This window comes from Harpia harpyja, chromosome 4, assembly GCF_026419915.1.
Source record: "Harpia harpyja isolate bHarHar1 chromosome 4, bHarHar1 primary haplotype, whole genome shotgun sequence".
In the NCBI taxonomy this organism is placed as follows: domain Eukaryota; kingdom Metazoa; phylum Chordata; class Aves; order Accipitriformes; family Accipitridae; genus Harpia; species Harpia harpyja.
This window is the reverse complement of record NC_068943.1, coordinates 67,775,103-67,794,262: the sequence shown is the minus strand read 5'-3', so window position 1 is coordinate 67,794,262 and position 19,160 is coordinate 67,775,103. Positions and strand designations below refer to the sequence as shown.

The 19,160-nt window shown below is 40.5% G+C and overlaps 1 protein-coding gene across 3 annotated transcripts in view; it reads right to left on the bottom strand.

The window, feature by feature from the left end:
• Positions 1 to 19,160, bottom strand: part of PHACTR2 (phosphatase and actin regulator 2) — a 144,727-nt gene that overhangs the window by 24,991 nt on the left and 100,576 nt on the right. For 2 of the 3 annotated variants that reach the window (XM_052784577.1, XM_052784578.1), the window contains exons 3-6: positions 16,777 to 16,857; positions 13,627 to 13,785; positions 4,364 to 4,600; positions 290 to 839 (exon numbers count right to left, since the gene is read on the bottom strand). In XM_052784577.1, coding sequence (XP_052640537.1) covers positions 290 to 839; positions 4,364 to 4,600; positions 13,627 to 13,785; positions 16,777 to 16,857 — 1,027 coding nt within the window. The remainder of the gene's footprint in view (positions 1 to 289; positions 840 to 4,363; positions 4,601 to 13,626; positions 13,786 to 16,776; positions 16,858 to 19,160) is intronic. The other variant, XM_052784579.1, reaches the window with a different exon arrangement.

Genomic DNA, 19,160 nt, shown 5'->3' with positions numbered 1-19,160 from the left:
TTACCAGCTACTAGCTGAACCGCTGACCGCAGCGGTCACATTAAGCCACACAACGACATAGGAGGCAGGTTATGAGCAATGACCTTCTGGGGAAATATGACGTACTGCAGGTGAATGGCTCAAAGGCATTGGCAAGGAACAAATTGTGCTGGGATGCAACGCAAACTATTACCAGTCAGCAGAAGAAACAGAAGAGATCCCTACGTGCCTATGGTGCCCCTTATGCGAAGAAATGTGGCTTCCTCGGTATGGGTCTTACCACCCACCCATGACAGCCATACCATCTTACCTTTTTGTGTCTTCTCTGCTAGCATCTGGACCACTGCCTAGGGCCGTACTGCTCAGGCTCTCGTCCGTGCTATGCTCAGTCTGAAGAAGAGGTTTAGTATCTGATCCGGGGCCAGCCGGCCCTGCCACGCAGTCGTCTGACACATCTTGGACATCTGAGGAGACAGCGGGCTGACCAGCTGCGGCAGGAAAGGGAGGTGGAAGTGGAGGTGGCGGGGGGGCAGCGGTGGGAGGAGGGGGGACAATGAGCTTGTTCGGTTGGTCTGCGTCCTCCATTTCAGAAATTACTATGGAAGGTTGCTCAGGCTCGGGTTTTTCTGCCTTTGCTTCCAACCTGTTGGCTGTGGCACCTGAGGGGGAAGCAGCAGCCCCATCTGGCGCTGTTCGTGGGGCTGACTGTTTCCCGGGTTTTTTCTTGCCCCTGGGAGTCCCTGATGTGCCTGATTTGCTGGAGGTCTCCTTAGAGGCTTTGGGATGAGATGATGTGGACGAAGGAGATGGTGATGAAGAGGACTTGGAGGCTGGTGTTTTTTTTGCATGAGAGGAACTAGCTAAAATAAGAAAAAAAAAGGCATTTTACAGTCTTGCAATATATAATTTTTGCACCGTTCTTTCTGCTGATATTTAGAAAATGAAAAAATTACACTTGATACATCTGCAATCCTTCATCTATATGTTTGAGAAGAGTAAATGTTGCAGCTCAAACTTCACCTTTGAGGTGGGAAAAACTGAAACGATGAATACTTGCCAAAGAACAGTGGAGAGGATCAACCTTACAAATGGGTGAGAGTTTGATTCTAGCATTCTGCATCGGCCCATTACAACTTGCCTGGACATCACCTAAAAAGTCAACTCCTTATTCCAAACGTGTTTACCATGATTTTCCTTATGCTTTTCAATGAACACCTCAGTACCATTATGGATATCAGTCAATTACCTTTCACAATGTTATTGCTAGTGGTGTGCTCCTAGTTAATGGCAAGCAGCAGAGGGATAGCAAAACAAGACGTACTTGCAAGTCCAGCTGGACATGTTCATAAAACAGAGGCAGAAACCACCAATTCCACTCTGCACAAATGATCTCCAGAAGGGAGGAGGCATTGAAGGCCTCCTGTATGTACTGAAGGTGTTCATCTTACCAGTGACCAACTCAGGTAGCCTTGAAAATGCAGTGAAACAAGGTTTTGACTCTAGCTGTACAAGCTGGCCAGTGATGCTGCTGTTTAATCCTGTGATACTTACCATATTGAAGCATGTATGTATAATGCCCAAGTTTGCAAGAGATTTCAGCTACCCTGCATGCCCATGTGCATTCCAGCCACATTTCTGATTGCTGTGTTGATGCATACATCACCTGGACTGGGAGTTTCAAACCTGTGACTTTCATTTAAAAAGCAATAAAAATGACAACCATCTTATGATTCAGTCCTTTTCATCAAAATGCATCCAACTCAAATACTTCTGCTATAGTAAAAATGCATTAACCTCCAGAGAACAAATGAAAGCATTATAAAGCTACACAGCAGCCCTGTAGCTAAGCTTACCGAGTAAAACAGAAAGCTGTAACAGAAATCTGCTGAAAGGCCTACTTTACTTATAAGCATTTAAATAAAAACAAAACCCCAGCAGATTAGGATAGAACCAAAATACAGATACTGGCCATAATAAGCTCACGATATAAAAATAGCTTTCACAGTGAGACTGTTCTCAGTCTCAAAGAAGATGGAAAATAATTCAAAAGACATATTATACCGTCCTCTTCTGTAGCTGAGTGTTACGGTTTATAAACATTTAAAATCCTGTGAGGCTTTCAGTACATCTGAAAAAACCCACAGAAACTTCAGGCAAATCACTGTCCCTTTTTGTGCTGCAAGGTGACTGTAACGGGCACTGTACCGAATCTACTGATACTGCACTCATCATCCACATAAAGTACAAATCACTGACTTAACTTACCAGTAAATCAAAAAGAAGCAAAGAAATGGTATAGGCAGCAGTTCGCAATTGCAGTGGAAATAGATGGTGGCTCTAATCTGCATATTATTTCACAGTAACCTTTCTGAGTAAGTTGGTAGTAAGAAAGGGCTCTGGTTCTAATCCAGCAAAGCACTTCAACACAGGCTGGAGGTCAACAGAAGCAGCTACACGCTTACAGTTAAGAACTCCAACATAATACAAAATATACAACCACACTATAATTGTTGCTGGGAAAATGTCTAAAGAAGTTTCCATTGAAAAAACCCTTACATTATTCTCAGAACCTTTCTGGACCTGCAGTCAGATAAACTTGAAAGACTTCTCCCAGGGAAAAAACCCCTACAGTTTCACGTGGGTCAAAAGTACTATTGCTATAGTTGGTTTTGACTGGGCTGGTTGACAATTTTCTGTCATGCTTCTTTTTCAGTAGAAGATTTGAATTTTGATTAAATAAAAAATTTCATGGCTGTTATTTGCCTTTTGGCACATGTCCATGCCCATGTTTAAGTCCCCTTATCCCAATTCCACTCTTTCAGTTTGGAAACCTGCTGTGGTACCCTCAGGAGAGCCGTGGCTCAGTTACTCATATTCCTCTTCCCCTTCATGGGACTGGATCACTGCCTGCATCATGAGTTCACTTTCTGACAAACCTCTTGTACTAGTACTGCTCCTGATTAGCTCTATTTATTAAGTATTGCCCCACTTCAAATGAACACAATGTACTTTTACTGTTGGAAGAAATTACCAGTAGAATAGGTACTATTTTATATAAGGGATACATGGATATATTTCACACCCGTGTGGTCTCCAGCATTGCATGACATTTCAGCAAGGCTACTAAAAGACAAATCTGGAATCTGAATGTATTTTAATTTAAGAACTCAGATACCTGAGAGCTTATTACCAACCACTGGTATAAAGATTTCTTTATGTGATGGGTTGTTTTATTTCTGAAAGGTCTGCTGTTGTAAGGTTCCTTCACCTAGGAAGAACTGAGTTTTCCAGCTGCATGTGAAATACAACAGCAAATTCTGGGTTTTCAGAATGTTTATTCTTGTGGTCGTCTGATGTAGTAAGGACAGTTAATACCAAATTAATGGATATTTTATAGCAAAGTTATTATTGTAACTCTAGCAGTCTTGCAATGTTTTCAAACAGTCCTCTTCTGTGTGCTTCAAATACAAAACGTGCCAAAATGTGCAAGCTATGAAGAGGTATACTTGGAGAGAAAGCTGGAGGGACTGAAGGGCTTTCAAAGAGTGACAGAGGATTGAAAACACAAGGCTTGTATAAGTTTGCCAATGCATATATACAGTCCGTTCATCACAATACTGCTTGTGTTCAAATTATATTTGGATGCTTTAATTTTGGTCATCATCTAAATAACAACCATTCAAACTCGAGATCAGTAAGTACCTTAAGAACGGCTACCTATAATCTTTAATCTAGCATCACCGCTGATTTAAAAGTGTAGTGACAAACACATCTGCTCTGTGCCTGATGACTGACATTTTCCGTTTCCAGTGTGTATTTAGAATCACAGCAAGCCATCAACCAGCTCACGGAAGCCTAGCCATTTCTAATGAGTTATAAATTTTTTTTTTTTTTCAGCTAAAACAACTGCTACTCAACAGTTTTTAAAGATGTCTTCATGGTTTTATCCTTTACCTCTCTGAGATCTTGTAATCTTGTCAAATGAATCAGAATAGTAGACGTTTCCAGCAGAAAGTTACAGCAATACCAAAGTAGTTTTACTTTGGGACAACTCATCTATTTGGTTTCAGAAGTCACCTTTTTCCCTGCTGATTCTTCAGCAGTTCTCTGGGTCATTTTGTTGCCAGCATTCACACTTGAACTGGGAATTCAATATCATCTCTGATGTGCTTGGTGTTTCATTAAACAGCGAAACGATTTGTCCATTGTCTGGGGTGTTTGCAGACAGCAGCACCAGAGCTCAGCGGGAAGCTAGCTAAAAACATCCATGGCATGCTCTTTAGTAATGCTGCTATGTACCAAGGCAGAAGTTATTTTAAAACCAAGCCAAGCACCCCCATGCACATGCACCCACCATAACTGGCACTGCCTGTGCAGTACTCACCAGCTTCTCGATTTGCACTGTGACTTGTTGGCTTGGGCGGTGGGAGAGGAGGCTGCTTAGCAGGAGCCTTTCCCTTTTTTTTAGCATGAGGTGCTTCGTTACTCTTATGGCTGGTGGTGGTGGAAGCAGCAATAGCATTTTTTGGTGGTAGTGGAGCTTTTTTAGATTTAGGCTTAGGCTTGGGTAGTGGTGGAGCATGGGATGCCGGTATTTCTGGGCAGTGATCAGTAGTGCTCTCTATGGATAAGAAAGTGAACAGAAGCCAACTGACACAGACATATGCCACGTACATTCAACAGCAAGCCTGACAACAATGACTACTTTTTGCTGCTTGAGCTCTTGGGAATCAGGAGAGAAGTCTTCATCTCCTGCCTCTTATTGAAGTATTACCTCAGAAAAAAATTACTGTCCATCTCAATTCAAGTCCTCCTCATGGAAGATTTTTGCCTGGCACTTCTTTCAGTCTCATCTATTCCAGACCTCCAAGGATCATCCTTAACGTTCAGTATCCCCAACTAGACTGCTGGCTGCAAACTAAACAAGGGAAAAGCCATTTACCCCAACAAGTTCCCTCATCTTCTTTCCAGCCCTCTGAGATCAACAGGCTATAAAACTCAGATTCATGTGAATCTGAATGTGAACAGGGCCATTCTCTCAGCCCTGGGTTCAAGCATGGATATGCAGCTGAAATTTTGCCCTGAAGCAACCCATTCTCCTAAGCTGCAGACTGCTTGCTTATAGCAACTTTATTTTGGGTATCTTCCCCAGGGTATTTCTACTCTTCAGAAAGAGATGAAGCTAAATCAAATAGGATATCATCTGCCACGGGAATGCTCTCCTCTCCTGCAAGCTCTTTGGGTACTGTTACAAGACTGCCCTTCCAAGAATCAGCAGTTCCTTAGTCAATGGGAATTTGGACTCTATCTACATTGCGTTGTGCAATAGGAATGCCTCTGTAGAGTGAAAGAGGTAGCACTGAGGACCCAATGTCCACAATATACATTTCAGGAGACTTGACTTTGGACTAGATTCAGGCTAGTTCTGTAGATTGCATGCCCAGTAGCGGTGGGAGCACAAGATCCTGAATGCATCTTTTGGCTTAGTTTCATCCAAAAGAAACCTGGCTTGTGTGCTCTGCAAACCAACGAAGAGTAAGTGGGGATGACCAGGAAATTCACTTCAAAAGTGCACGCCTAATGCCAACTGCAATGTTAATGTCGGTGAGCCATGTACAGCCAACATGAATTTTGCAACATAATTGCTATGGTTGTAAGACTAGCTGTTCCCAGATGGGAATCTTTATCTATTCAATTACACCAACTCTGCCCAGTTGGTCTCATGATAGCCTTCCGAAACCTTCCAGAAAAAGGATATTATAAAAGCAAGAGCATACCATCAGAATCGTATGGGCTTTATTTGCATGTTACTAAAAACTACAGTGGTTGGGGAACAAAGGAGCCAAGCAAATACTGCAAGGACTTCTAACAGTCTCTTTTATCACTTGAGAGGAAACCAACTAATTTCTTGCAGTATGTTCCTATTAAAGCCTCACTCTTACACAAATTAAATGGCCATTCCTGGCTCTCTTCCTTCCCATGTAAAAGATTCCCAAGAGATAAGCAGCACCTTTTCATTTTAAGATTAGTAGATGAAAAACAAATCATGTGTTGGACAACAATGACATTCTTCATCTCAGAAACAAAGCCTTTTCAACCTCTAGCTTAAGGCTTGTTAACATGAACCTAAAGCATCACCTGCAGTTATTAAAAGCAACATGCAGACATATGTCTCTTCATGAACTGAAGGAATTAACATTAACTGTCCAGTGTCTTCCTCCTTTATTTCCAGCCCATTATAGACTAGTATGTTTTTGCTAATGCTTTGCAAGAACCATTGCATAGCAACCTTTTACAGCTTTCAGATTCTTTCGAGCACAGATTCTTCTACTGCCTCTTTGTTTTCCAGAGAAAACTTTGGGCCAGAGAAAGACTTCGGAAGAAGAAAGAAACATACATGTTTGTTACATTTTGCTCTCCTCTTTTATAGCAAAGAGCATCTCCTTGTGAAATTCTACCTACCTTCATTCAAAGTTGAAAAACTGACTTAATTCTGAAAAAGCAGGACATTTTAAAATTTTAATTCCATTAATAACAAACATGGCAAGAGAAGATAATATTTTGTATTTTGAAGATCTTGAAGGACTTAAACACCTATATACCATTACTGTGTTTTGTTTCCCGTTATATTAGTAGAGAAAATATTAAAAAGAGAATGATAACCTAGTAAAAAGAAATACACCATTCACCATATTCTAAAGTAATACAGAGCGATTATTTAGAATCTCAGTCAATCTACATTAAACTATATAACTGTGTTAGAATTTATCTTCTGATTCATAAAAACAGTACAAAATATAAGGCTAAAACTTTACTTAGTTGCAAATAATCACATCTTAGTGACAACCGACTAATAATTTTCAAATTTTCTTTAGAGAAATAACTAAAAACTATAAATGAAAACCAAAATTGGAACAGTTCATTCATATCGAAGTTCTTGCTTGCAGAATTCAGTTGTGATTAAAACTGGCAATTTATATAACTTTGATTATAACTGAAATACCTTGCCATCACTGGGATATCATCTTTATCTAGGACAGCTCTTTCCATACTGTTATGTACATCACATCAAAAACTGGCAGACTCTTTCTGCACAGCAGCATCCTATCTGCTCAGATACTTAGTTCTCATCAAGTCTTGACTTCCCCTTGATCATGTACATGCCCTTTTCTTGGCCTTGACCAATGAATCTTCTTTTTGCTCATAGCCATAAGAAAAGCTGAGGTGAAGATGATTGCCTTGGACCATATCGACCCTCTTGGCATCTTAATTAGCTTTGTCATTTTTATCTTTGTTAATCTTTTTATCTCATCAGATATAAACTTGACTGCCCTCAGTGTCAGTCTGATCTTGCCCAAACTATTGTTTCTCATGTACTCTTGAGATACAGATTTCCAGTTCCTCCCTGACCAGTCCATTACACCAGCTTTTGCCAGCGACAAGCCAAGTTTTGAAGCAGATGCTTTTCATTGCTTTTCCTCTGCTGCCCCTCAGGCTTTCTGAACATTCACCGACTGTCCTCCTTCAAATTCCCCTCTGCTGCAATGCCAAAGCTGACTATTTTTAGGCTGCCGGCATTGTGCTTGTTATCCTGGTCTGGTCCCCTCTTGTTTTTTGGTGCCTAACCACAGTGTCCTCCCTTTTACTGCAAGTCCATTGGAACTTTTTTGTGGTTTTCTGCATTTATGTAAGACACTACAATAAATTGCTGGTATATACATAAGTACTGTAGTAATACAAATAACTAATAACAGCAACAGTGGCTTGATCTTGAACAGTGACAGGGATGGTTTGATGTCTGTAAATGGCTTGAGATACAATTATGTCATAATTGTACCTCCCTAACATGATTCGGTGTGAATATGGACCCTTGGTCTTCATGCCTGCTCTTTCTTTTGCACCTTTTGCCAAAACAAGGAGGCATCTGAATCAGTTCAGACCCATCTATTTGTTCAAGCCAATCCCCCAGGTCCCTCAGTACCAGCTGCAATATACTTTTATTGCTGTTGTTTTTCTTAATGTAGACATCTGTTCATCACAAACTGACCTTTTAACAAAAGGTCTCCAAAAGATCATCAGATAGGAATATCTTTTATTCACTGCTGCCTTGATCAAGACATCTGCTGTAAAAGCAATCTGTCTATAAATTACTCTTTACATAGGAAAGCAAAGCAGACGTTAATGTCTCATTAAGCATTTGGATCAATAATATGTTTATGTTTAGAATAAATTTTCCAAAGGCCAGGTTTTCAAGAAAGCTCACTTTGAGACCAGCTTTTCTTGTTCCCAGAAATTGTGATTGGGGCCAGACTCTTAAGAAAGCTGTGTTCTTATGTAAACACCTAAATGATAGTCAGGGTTACAAAGTACTCAGTATACAACAGCTCTTACAGAGACTCATCAAGGCTCAAAGACTTTCAGAGAGATGCCAGTGTGCCATATGCACTGGAAAATCAGATGACTTATTTTGGAAGCTAATGTGGGTCCTTTTGCAAACTCTGGACCAAATGGATCTATGAAATTCCTAGGCATAGTTTCAGAAGCCATACATGACTGGGTTGTATAATACAATAATTTTTTCTTTACTTTTTGTTATACAGTACTGGTATTTTTGTTTCTACAGCTACAGCAGTGACATGAAGATAGCTCATGGAAAACCAGTAGCGCTGCAGCACAAGCATATAATCTACATCAACTGCAAAGCACCCTTCTCCTGGAAGATGAGCACAACTCAGTGGAGTAACACTATGTAAAATGGAAGTTGGAAATAACATACGATTTGTTGTCTTTTGCAGGATGACACCCTGCAAAATGAAACTCAGTAAGAGTTTTGGGAATCATGAGTTTCCTTTCCAGCCTATGCAGAGAGCTGTGTTTTGATTAAACAAAACCCAGGAAGCTGTCATTCAGAAACATGGGAGACAGGGCAAGACAAGGTGTCTTTTGTCTCTTTTTTGGACTCATTGACTGTGCTGATGCAGGTGGTCAACTCATACAAATCCCTTCATAAACTTCAGATTTAACCAGCTCCATTTTTTGTTACAGCTATTGCTACTAAAATTCTGTTCAAGAAAAGACCCATTCTAATAGTTAGAAAGCTTCCTTTAATTTCCAGTCTAAATGCATTTCAAGCCACTGTTTATTCCTTTCTACTTGTGCTCTCTCCTGGCTACATACCAACTTGTTACATTCATCAAACGCACTCAGGCTCTCTCAGGCTCCATTTTGCTAGGCTGAACAAGAACAGCTGTCTCACGATGCTTTTCACAGCTCTCTGCAGTTTCGAATTCATCCTTCTTGAAGATGGATGAGCAGATCTGTACATCTGCAGACAACAGCACCATGTGCAAAAGGTCTTGTAACAGTGTAGAAAACAGGAGAGGGGAGAAAGGGACAGGTGTAACATCTGACCTAAAGCAACTACATTCATATATTTTGCGTTGGTTCCAAGATAAGAAAGGAAAAAACCCTACTGCCTGTCATTTTACATTGCTAACTATCCAACTTCAGCATAAAAGGTAAGCTGTTAAATCAAGAGAAAATACCTAAAACATCTTCACTGTCAGCTGCATGCTTTTACCATTTCTTGGTCTATGGGAGACTTGGAAATTGAAATGCGTGTAGGCTTCTACATTCCCTTACATTTTCTGTATAGATATGCTCAAATAATTCAATGGTTAGTTCATTAAAATCACATCTACAATCATATTTCTGGAGTCACATTAGGATCTCTTTCCTATGAAAGAAAAAAATATAGCAGCTTTACAAATCACAAGCTTTCCTCTACCACTCAACTTTTACGGGTGAAAGCCCATGCCTCTCACGTCAGCCTACTGGCATCAGCCAGCCTGGCTGACTTAGTGGCCAGGCTCTGCCCAAATACAGCTTTATCTAGAGTAGCTTTCTTTTCAAGAAGATTTGGATTCAGCCTCATTTACACTGTTCAGGTGATGAATCGAAGATATACTATTCTTAGAAGAATTGCTTTTAGCCAGCAAATAACTCAGATGGAGTGAGAGATTATTTGGGAGTCAGGCGAAAGAAAAACCCTTTTATGTATGGTGCTCGTATCAATGATCTACAGAGCTCAGGAGTGTAGGAAGCCAGCTAGGCACACAAGAGAAAGTCTGCCTTGTCTCTCACAGTGAATGGTTTGCAGGATTAGTCTTCTGAGAGAAAGCAGGCTCTTGTCTGAGACCCTGGAAGATGAGGGTTACTATCATAAATTCAACAGGTTTTGTTCCACTTTGGGGAAATAAAGCAAAGACCTCTGAGACAAGGAACATAGAAAATTTGACTCTGAAGAACATTCCTTGATAGACAAACTAAAGCATTGGTCAGCAAATGGTGCATGCTCATAAGACCAGAGCTTGTGCCTCCAACCTTTTTTTTTTTGTTACCCATGAGAAAAAGAAAAGATTAAATTTAATGGCAGATTTAAGGGAGATCAGACGAACTATAGAGGAAAGAACGTCTGAACCCAACATACTAAGACCTGGAACCTTTGCCAGCTCTGATATTAGGGTTGTCCCGTGGAGAAAAAACATTATGTGCATGTATCCCATGAATTCATTTGGAAACAGGACTACAAACTGTTTCCTTCACTGAAGGACATCAGAAAACCTGAGAGGATCAGTCTACTATAAATGGCATAGGAACACCAGCTTATTATCCTGCCATAAAGTAGAAATTTCCTTTTAAACACCCTGCTTGGATGACTGACACCTCATCATTACTACAAACAGTAACAGTTACACTATTAAATTGCCAAAGGGAATTATTTCACCAAATACGAAAGGCACCTGTGAGCTGACAGGCAGCAGATGGGTACACGGTTTATGGAACTGCCTGGCAGCACAGGGAACAGCTTTCAGGGGTCAACTTCTTCACTTGCTTCTGCCTAACTCATTTTTACACTGCATGGCTGAGCCTATTGTTTGCCCTGTTGATACTGTATTTCTGTGGCTTACGCTGAAACAACTTTTTTCCTTTAACTTCTTTTAACTCATAACATATTCCACATTCTACCACGCATTGCTGCCAACTCTCACCATATTACCACAACGTGGCTGTATCACTTGTCCTTTTTAAGCTTCCGGCTCCAACAGTCATCATATTTATATGAGAAAGCCATTTTCAAGACCACTTGAACAAAAGAGCAAGTAAAGACCACCACCATTTTATAAAAGCATTTTAAAATAACCTTGTAACTTTCAGGGGCTGAGATGCATTTTTTTGAATATTTTGATTCAGCCAGAGTTGGAACTGCAGCACACCATGCTACTAAACAGCAGGAATCAATCCTGTCTTCAGGTCTTATAAACATGGAAAGTGTATATAACCTCCTTCAAGATCTACACACAAGAGCTCATGACTCTAAAAAACCTAACATTAGTCTCACTAAAGATGAACTCCGTGCATCCATTGCTCCCAACTGTCCGGCTAGTATTCACGCCACCTATCTCAGTCCTCATGATGGAGGGTTGTGATCTGAAGTACCAGCATGTTCTATGGTCTGAGCAGAAGACAGTGAGCTAGGTATTCCTGCTTCAGCTCTGATTTTCATGCTCTGTGAGCATTAGCAAACCTCCACTCTGCGGTTGCTAATTCCTTGCTCTGCCAGTGGGTGTGGGTGTAATGCATACCTACTGCATCTGCCATAAAAAATCACCCAGGATTAACCTGTCAGGTGAGATGCACTCGTGAGATGCAGTGGGCCTTAATCTTCCACTGAGTTCAACAGACTGGCTGACCTTCTTGCTTAATGTGCTATAAAGTAAAGAATAACTGAAGTGTATTCACAATGACTATCCAGCGAGTTGTACTGGATTTGCACTGTGTAACACCGTTGCTAATGTGTGGAATTGAGCCTTAACACCTTTTTTGGGCAGACTATTCCTCTGCAATAAATCTGCCTTGTTCCTTTTCAGGGGACTCAAGATATTTACGTGTAGAAGAAGTTCATGTTTAGATGTAAGAGGAAAGTATACTTGAAGTGTTTTGCATCTTCTATATGGTCATATTGACATTCTATGAAGCCTAGAATACCAAGTTTGCTCATTTTTTGTTTTCCTTCTCCTTCCTCCATATATACTTCATTTTCTGATAGGGACTGGAGTGTTAGCTATATATTCTTCTGTACTGAGTCTACTCCTGTACAGAAATCATTTTTAATTTCTCCCTGTAAGGTCAACACAATACATAGGGAGTGCAGAGTGTAATAATGTGTTTGAAATAGATATTGAACCCTTCCTGCTTCATTGGAGTTCTACTTTCTGCAAAGTCAGATAGAGGGGACTTCAACATAGTTAGAAATGTGTATTTCTAAAAGAACTCTGTACCTTAGGAAAACTTCCAAGACCTGACAGTTCCAAAAGGCTGTATTTAGGGATGCATAAAATAGTAAGTGGTCTGATCTAACCCCAAAGTTAACCTGAGCCATTTTAAAGGAGTTTTTCATGGCTTTTATAACTCTTTTCCCCTAACCCAATACACATCTGGTTCTAGTTGGCACCAAAAGATAGATGTATTCAACTGTCATGAAAAAGGCTAATCTTGTATTTCTGTCTTGTTGGGAGACAGGAAGTACTAGAAATCTCACAAGAAAGGCAGTTGTCCTTGGACATCTAGCCACTTTTTACATAGTCAAGTGATTTACACAGCTCAGAGAAGAATTCAAATTTTTGTGTTAGCCGAACTGACCCTCTCAACCTCCAGAGGCTCATTCGTCACTAGGTAGAGGTTACTAGAAGACATTGGAAAGGCAGCTCAGTCTAACAGTCAGCCATGAAGTTCTTGATCTTTTGTATCCTTGCTCTTTCCTCTAGGAAAATCCAATAAATGAAGTAGCATTTAAGAACACTTTTTGACAGGGAAAAGACGTGATGCATTATTCAAGATGCTAGAGAAAGAAAATAAAACTGGTCCAAATCCTGTGATTCCACATTAATCCTTACTTTTCCCTTACTCAGTCAAACTCTTGTTACCAAGGTAGAGCTGAGTGAAGGTAACAAAATTAATATAGGCTCTGGGACTGCTAAATGTTTAGCAGTATTTATGGCAACTGATCTGTAGAAAACCCTATAGTCATAAAGCACATTTTCCACAAATGAACTAAGTTCAGTTTGCGGTAGTGATACAGCTCCTTGAATATTTCCAAAGAGCTGGACTGCAAGTGTTTAAGATTTAATGAAAACCAATAGGAATGAGTTGCTGAAGTTACTTTCAAAATGATATACGGTTTTTAAGTGGCTTAAACACTGCTGAATATTCAACCCATGAGTCACTTCTACAATGATATTGCAAGGTGATGCATATGCACTTCGTGTCTTCTTTCACAAAAGGAAAACCTGAAACCAAAGCTTGCCCATGGCTACAAGGAAAGGCTCACACTGAATTTAGAAATCAAACATCCCTGCATGCATTTTCATGCTCAGACTATGCTTCTCTTTATGACCTTACAACATCCACAGCAAAAGGAATGCCTACCAGTGACAAAATACTGGTGTTTCACAAGTCTTATCTTCTCAGCAGGTTCTGCTGGCATCCTTACGGCAGAACAGAACTCACAGCATGTATTGGTGCTAATGGAAGAACATGTTAGTATTTTAAGTAGGTGAAAAACAATTTGTGAATGTGTTCATTTACCTTTTTGATCTTCTTTTTTTCCTTCCAATGCTGATGCTTTCTCTGATAAAGTACTGTTATCTCCACTGGCTTTTACCACATTTTCTTCCTGTATGGTTTCTTCACCAATGGCTATGGTGTGTCCATTTGAAGTTTCAAAATTTACTGTTACATCACCATCTGAAATGAAAATTAAAAAGCTAGTGCCTAGTTTAACTGCTTCCTTAGCACCTACTAACAACACACAGCATCCCTCTGCCTTCAAGTTTCCATGGAAGCAAAGCAGAAAGACTTACTGAAATGTGAAACATCAGGCTGCAGATCTGCTCTGAAAAGTAACTCTGTAAAGGAACTCTATGGGCTTCCATAGGCTTCGGGTGGACACCTCTGCAGTAGTGGGCCTGGAAGCGCATGTGAGTTTTCAGGTCCAGCTTCGTGTCTGTACACATTAGCATCCCGTTCTCTTCCTCTCTGCTTCTTGGTTTACACAGCAAAGAAAGAAATGTGTGCATGGACCACAACAGAGCTGCAATGTGTTCCAATATGCCCCAAACCTGGACAATGAGGGGGCAGAATTGCAGGACTACTGTGGTGCATCCCAGCAGGTAAATCAGCCAGGAATTCAGACAGTTCTTAGAATATGCGTGCCCAGTTAATGAATAAAATAGGTCACAAAGTCATTATCCAGTCTTAAGAACCAAGGTGAAGTCTTCCTGTATCATGTATCATACCATTATTAAATTCTGCAAGTCAAATTCTTTCCCAGCTCTGATGATATTTTACTCACTTACCCAGACTACCTCAGCTGGGGGGGGGGGGGGGGTTTAATCCTGAAAAAAACTTCTTTCTCTTCCTTATTTGTCTCTATATTCCTAAAAAATGCTACATAGTCTTGCTGGCTCGCAGCTTTCTCTCTTCCCTTATTTACTGATTTCTGTTCTCTGTTCCATGCATTTTAAAGTTGCTGATTTTCTTCTCTGGTAATTTCTAAGGCTTGTAATCCTTCTACTGCTCTCACCCCACTTGCAGTTCACGTAGATGATTGCTTTACTTCTGCAGGATTCTCTTGCTGTCCATCCAAAAATTATGCAAATCTACCTGGCATCTCTTCCGGTTCCTCCCACTAATTCTTCATTAACTGTGGTAATTCCATTCTCTTCTTCTCCTTCTCTTCCTTGCTGTGTGCTATCAGACCTGGATGTTTGGCCCTTCCCCGGTTTCAACAGTTACGCAGCCTCTCTCTTACCACCTTGGGGTGCTCCATGGGTTAAGCTGATGGCTTCATTCTCACCCACACACTAACTTCAACTTGATCTGTAAAAACTACGTTCTCCTTTCTTAACCTTGTCTGATTCACTATAGCTGACAGTGGCACAAGGTTTCCTTCTTACCTTACCGCAACATTTGAGTTTCTTCAGCTTCTCTCTTCCAGATGTTCATAAATCCATTCTCTCCTCTCTGCCGCCACATGTGGCACCCCCACCTCTTATTCATGTCATGGTTCTGCAAACACCTCCTGCCTCCAAGTGGCACCTGCCACTTTCCACTTTGTTCTTCATCCCGCGTGAAATACTGTCACTTCTTCACATTTCTTACTTCTCACATTTCAAGACTCCATGTAATTTCCTCATCTAGCTTTCATCTCCATAGTCATTCCTTCTAACTACCTTCACACTGCTTGACCACCGAGTTTCCTATATCTCCATTTTTAGCACCTTCAAACCAATCCTGTATTCTTTCAAAATGCTTCTTAAAAATTATAGTTTTCATCAGACATGAAGCACAACGTGATGAAGGCAACACAGACTGGATTGATGGCCTTCTTAAGACAGGAGGAAGAGGAGAAAATTGTTCATCTTTATGTCCTTTTCTGACTTTGCTCAATCTCCATAAGGGATCCAAAGTCTCATGCCCTTTTAAGAATGGAATAGAGGGTCAAGGACACTGAAGACCAAAGCATACATACTTTTAGCACAAATGATAGTATTTCTGTTCAGACTATTTGTAACCAACCTGAAACGTTAACATAGTTCATGAACTGCCCCAGCAGTCTAAATGCAATTTCCAACCATCAATGGACAAGGTCAGGCAGCTCCCCAGTAAAGCACGTAGCAAAAAATGTAACAAATTCACAGATGGACAAATTGAGGAACAGAGAGTTTACATTTCTTGTTTTAAGTCAAAGACAGTGGCAGAGACAAGTTCAGAAGCCAGCTATGCTGAATGTCATAGTCTGGTAATTAGCAAAACACTGTAAAGACAAGTGATGTCACATGTCAACAAACAAGGCCTTTACTTCTAAATATCAATGTGTACGATATGAACCATACACATTGATACTTTCATGCTTCTTCAGCTCAGGCAGAGTAATACAACTTCTAGGAGAAAAATATTTTTGGAAATCATGGAATTCTTAGACTCCTTGATAAAATGACAAATGGTTTAATTTTAAGCTACAGAAAATCATTTTACTCACTTGACTTCTATTTGATCTAGATTTATAGAAGATCAATAATTTCAGCAAGAATACCACTAAAAGCATAACCAGATGCAGCACAGAGGTGTTAACCATGGTTTACTCATGTGTTTCAAAACACAAATTCTGGTTAATACCAGTTACTAAACCTTACAGCATTCTGAAACAAGTGGTGTCTTCCCCACAGTTTTATGTTTGTGCCATTTGTGAATGTGGTCTGTGTGATAGTGATGGGATCTGTACGATCCCAGCACTGGTACTTTTTGATACCTGAAATGGATGCTATTGATTTGCTTGGGGTCTCAAAGTCTCTAATTTTTCAGCCAAAATTTCTCATATTATACTCCAGTTGCTTTAGACAGCAGACCTTGACTCAAAAAATAGGTTAATCATTAACTCCAAAAAATTCTGGCAAACAATAAGTAGGAACCACAGGAGTCACATAATTTACAGGGAGCATCAAAATATTTAAGGATATGACCAGAAGTCAGATGGTGTACCTATGGCAGGAGCAGTTACAGAATACAAATCTCTCGACTCCAACTTTAGTTCTTTGTCGACTGGCCCAAATTACCTCTCACACTCCTCAGCTTTGTCTTCTCATACCTATTTATACTACACGGAAACAACGCAATAGTGGCTTTATCATCCATGTTTAGCGTTTAGGAGCTAAATTCTAGTTAATGTGTTATCACCTTGCTCAGGCATTTCCTTCAGCACTCCCCTTCTTATCAGCTCCTCTCTGCTTTGTCTTGTCGAAATCTTCCTTTCCAACACTAAAGAAAAAGCACAGTTAAGAATAGATTTATTCTCATGCTGCTGATGCTTGTGAAAAATGTAGAAAAAGATTTTTATTTTATAGAAACCCTGAGAAATCTTGTTTCCTCTGATTCTGCAGGAAAAGTGGTCTGGGTTTTCATGGATGCTCTCTGAAAATATTGTCCCACAATTTCATATTAATATTCGTATGATCCAATATCTTCAGCTGAGCAAGGCTCCATGAGGCTTCTTTTATAGTCAATGGAAAAAGGTACTTCCAGAGTGAAACTGAACTCATCCTAGCATAGGCATTTAACATGTAAAAGCACCTCTTTCCCATTGACTGGGTTGACTAGCTCAGCTGGAGATACCTCCATCTGCTTTGTAGATGTTTTGAGTTGGGAGAGACAAATCCTGCTCAGAGCAAGCAACTCACAGAGCAGACTTTGTCACATGCAAACAGTCTTAAAGGAAAAAAATAACCTTAAACAGACACTAGAAAGTTGTGTTCTAAAAGGCAATAACATCCTTGTCCAGGCTGGTTTGCTTTCATGGAAAAAAATGCAGCATCCTGCTTTTAGGTTAAAAAAAAGCAGCATACAACACACAAAAAAAGACTGTGACATGAAGCATTTTAATTATTATGTTTACTTCCCATGGGAAAAATGCTGAATAGTTTTATAGGGAAAAGCATTTACAGATGGCAAAATAGAATAGCTCCCTACTGCACCCCACCCCCAAACCAATACAATTTCGGTCAGTGATCTGAGAGGTCACTGCAATGATCCGTGGAACCATGGTGCATGGCCCATAAAATGTGAGCATCGCTTGTAAAATCCTGTCTTCACTGTTAGAAAAAGTTAATCTCCCATCCTGATTCTGTTTACAAACGGACATCAAAACCCAAATGACGTTTGGAGCTCAAGCTGAGGGCATGCGGCATTCAGCTGTGCTGGACTCCATCCTATTAATGCTATGGGATAGGGTTATTTATCTCCTCAACTAATTCAAACACTCTGGTAATCCAATTACTCTCTTGGGCCAGTCTAATTGCTGTATGCAGATTAAATACTGCAACAAGTTTTGTCAATCTCACTTGCGCCAGCCCAGTTGGAGTGAACAGCCATACTGTGAAGCGATGCCTCCCGTGAAGGCATGGAGAGAGGCAGTTTGGCTCTTCTAAGAAAGTTACCCTCCACGCACAGCAAAACATCTTTCCCCGCAGCAGGTAACTCTGGCTACTGATTCACAACCGGGCTGGTTGACCTGAGACGCCTGAAGGCATCACTGCTCACAGCTTCCCACTCCCCTTCTATGCCAGGGAAGGGGATGGGTGAACAGAAGATGAAACAGATTTGGCACTTCTCAATTTTACAGCACCAGGTTTATTCCTCACACTGCAAAGTGCGGGGATTCAGCAACTGCTCCACATGGGATGCACTTCCCTACCAAATTAGCACCAACTCCTGGCAGAAGAACTGGGGGCAGTAACCATTTTCACCAGTCCAGTTCAAGCTACCCATGCCTGGGAGATCAACAGCCTGTGAATGCAAACACAGTACTGGCTCAAGAACATGTAAGTTGTCATTAGGTCTGTGTTTATATACTCAGGCACTTTGTGGGATCTGCCCATTAAAGGTCAAACTTTCATGGTGTTCAAATCACATCTGACAATATAAAGGAGCCCGTGAGTGTGGCTGCAGACTGCCAATATAAGCCAGCCTCCTTGGAAAGAGTGTGGTAGCCCAAACTCAGATCAGGTTAGACTGCCTTGGGTGCCAATCCTAAATTACTCAGGAGCTCTTCCAGTTTTTCTCATTATTTTTGAAGGTATATGCCTTTCAACTGTGTGTCACACATTGGCAGGGCAAACAAAGCACAGGAGCGTGCCCTATTCTTGCAAAGAGTTTTTCACGTAGGTGAACACTCAGTCCCACAAAGACAGCTTTAAAAGAGATGGGGGGCCATGAAGTCAGAGGACTATGTGGGCAGGCATGGATGGAGAGTCTTAATCTTTCTAGAAAGCAGGTATATTTACACACAGAGTGAAACCTCCTCTGACGTAGACCCCAAGGATGAACACTTCACGCACATGCTTTATACCTGTTTTGTTGCTGTCAATATAAATATTCTCTTATTTCAGCTTCAGAAGTATTATTTACTTCCTACTATTTGTCCTCTCTGCTTCCTTTTTACATCTGTTTTCTTGAGTACAGTGAATTGAGATGATCTCTCATATATTTATTTGTGGGACTTAATCCAATACCACTTGAAAACAATGATGTTCTTTCCATCAATTTCAAGAACATTGAATCTGATC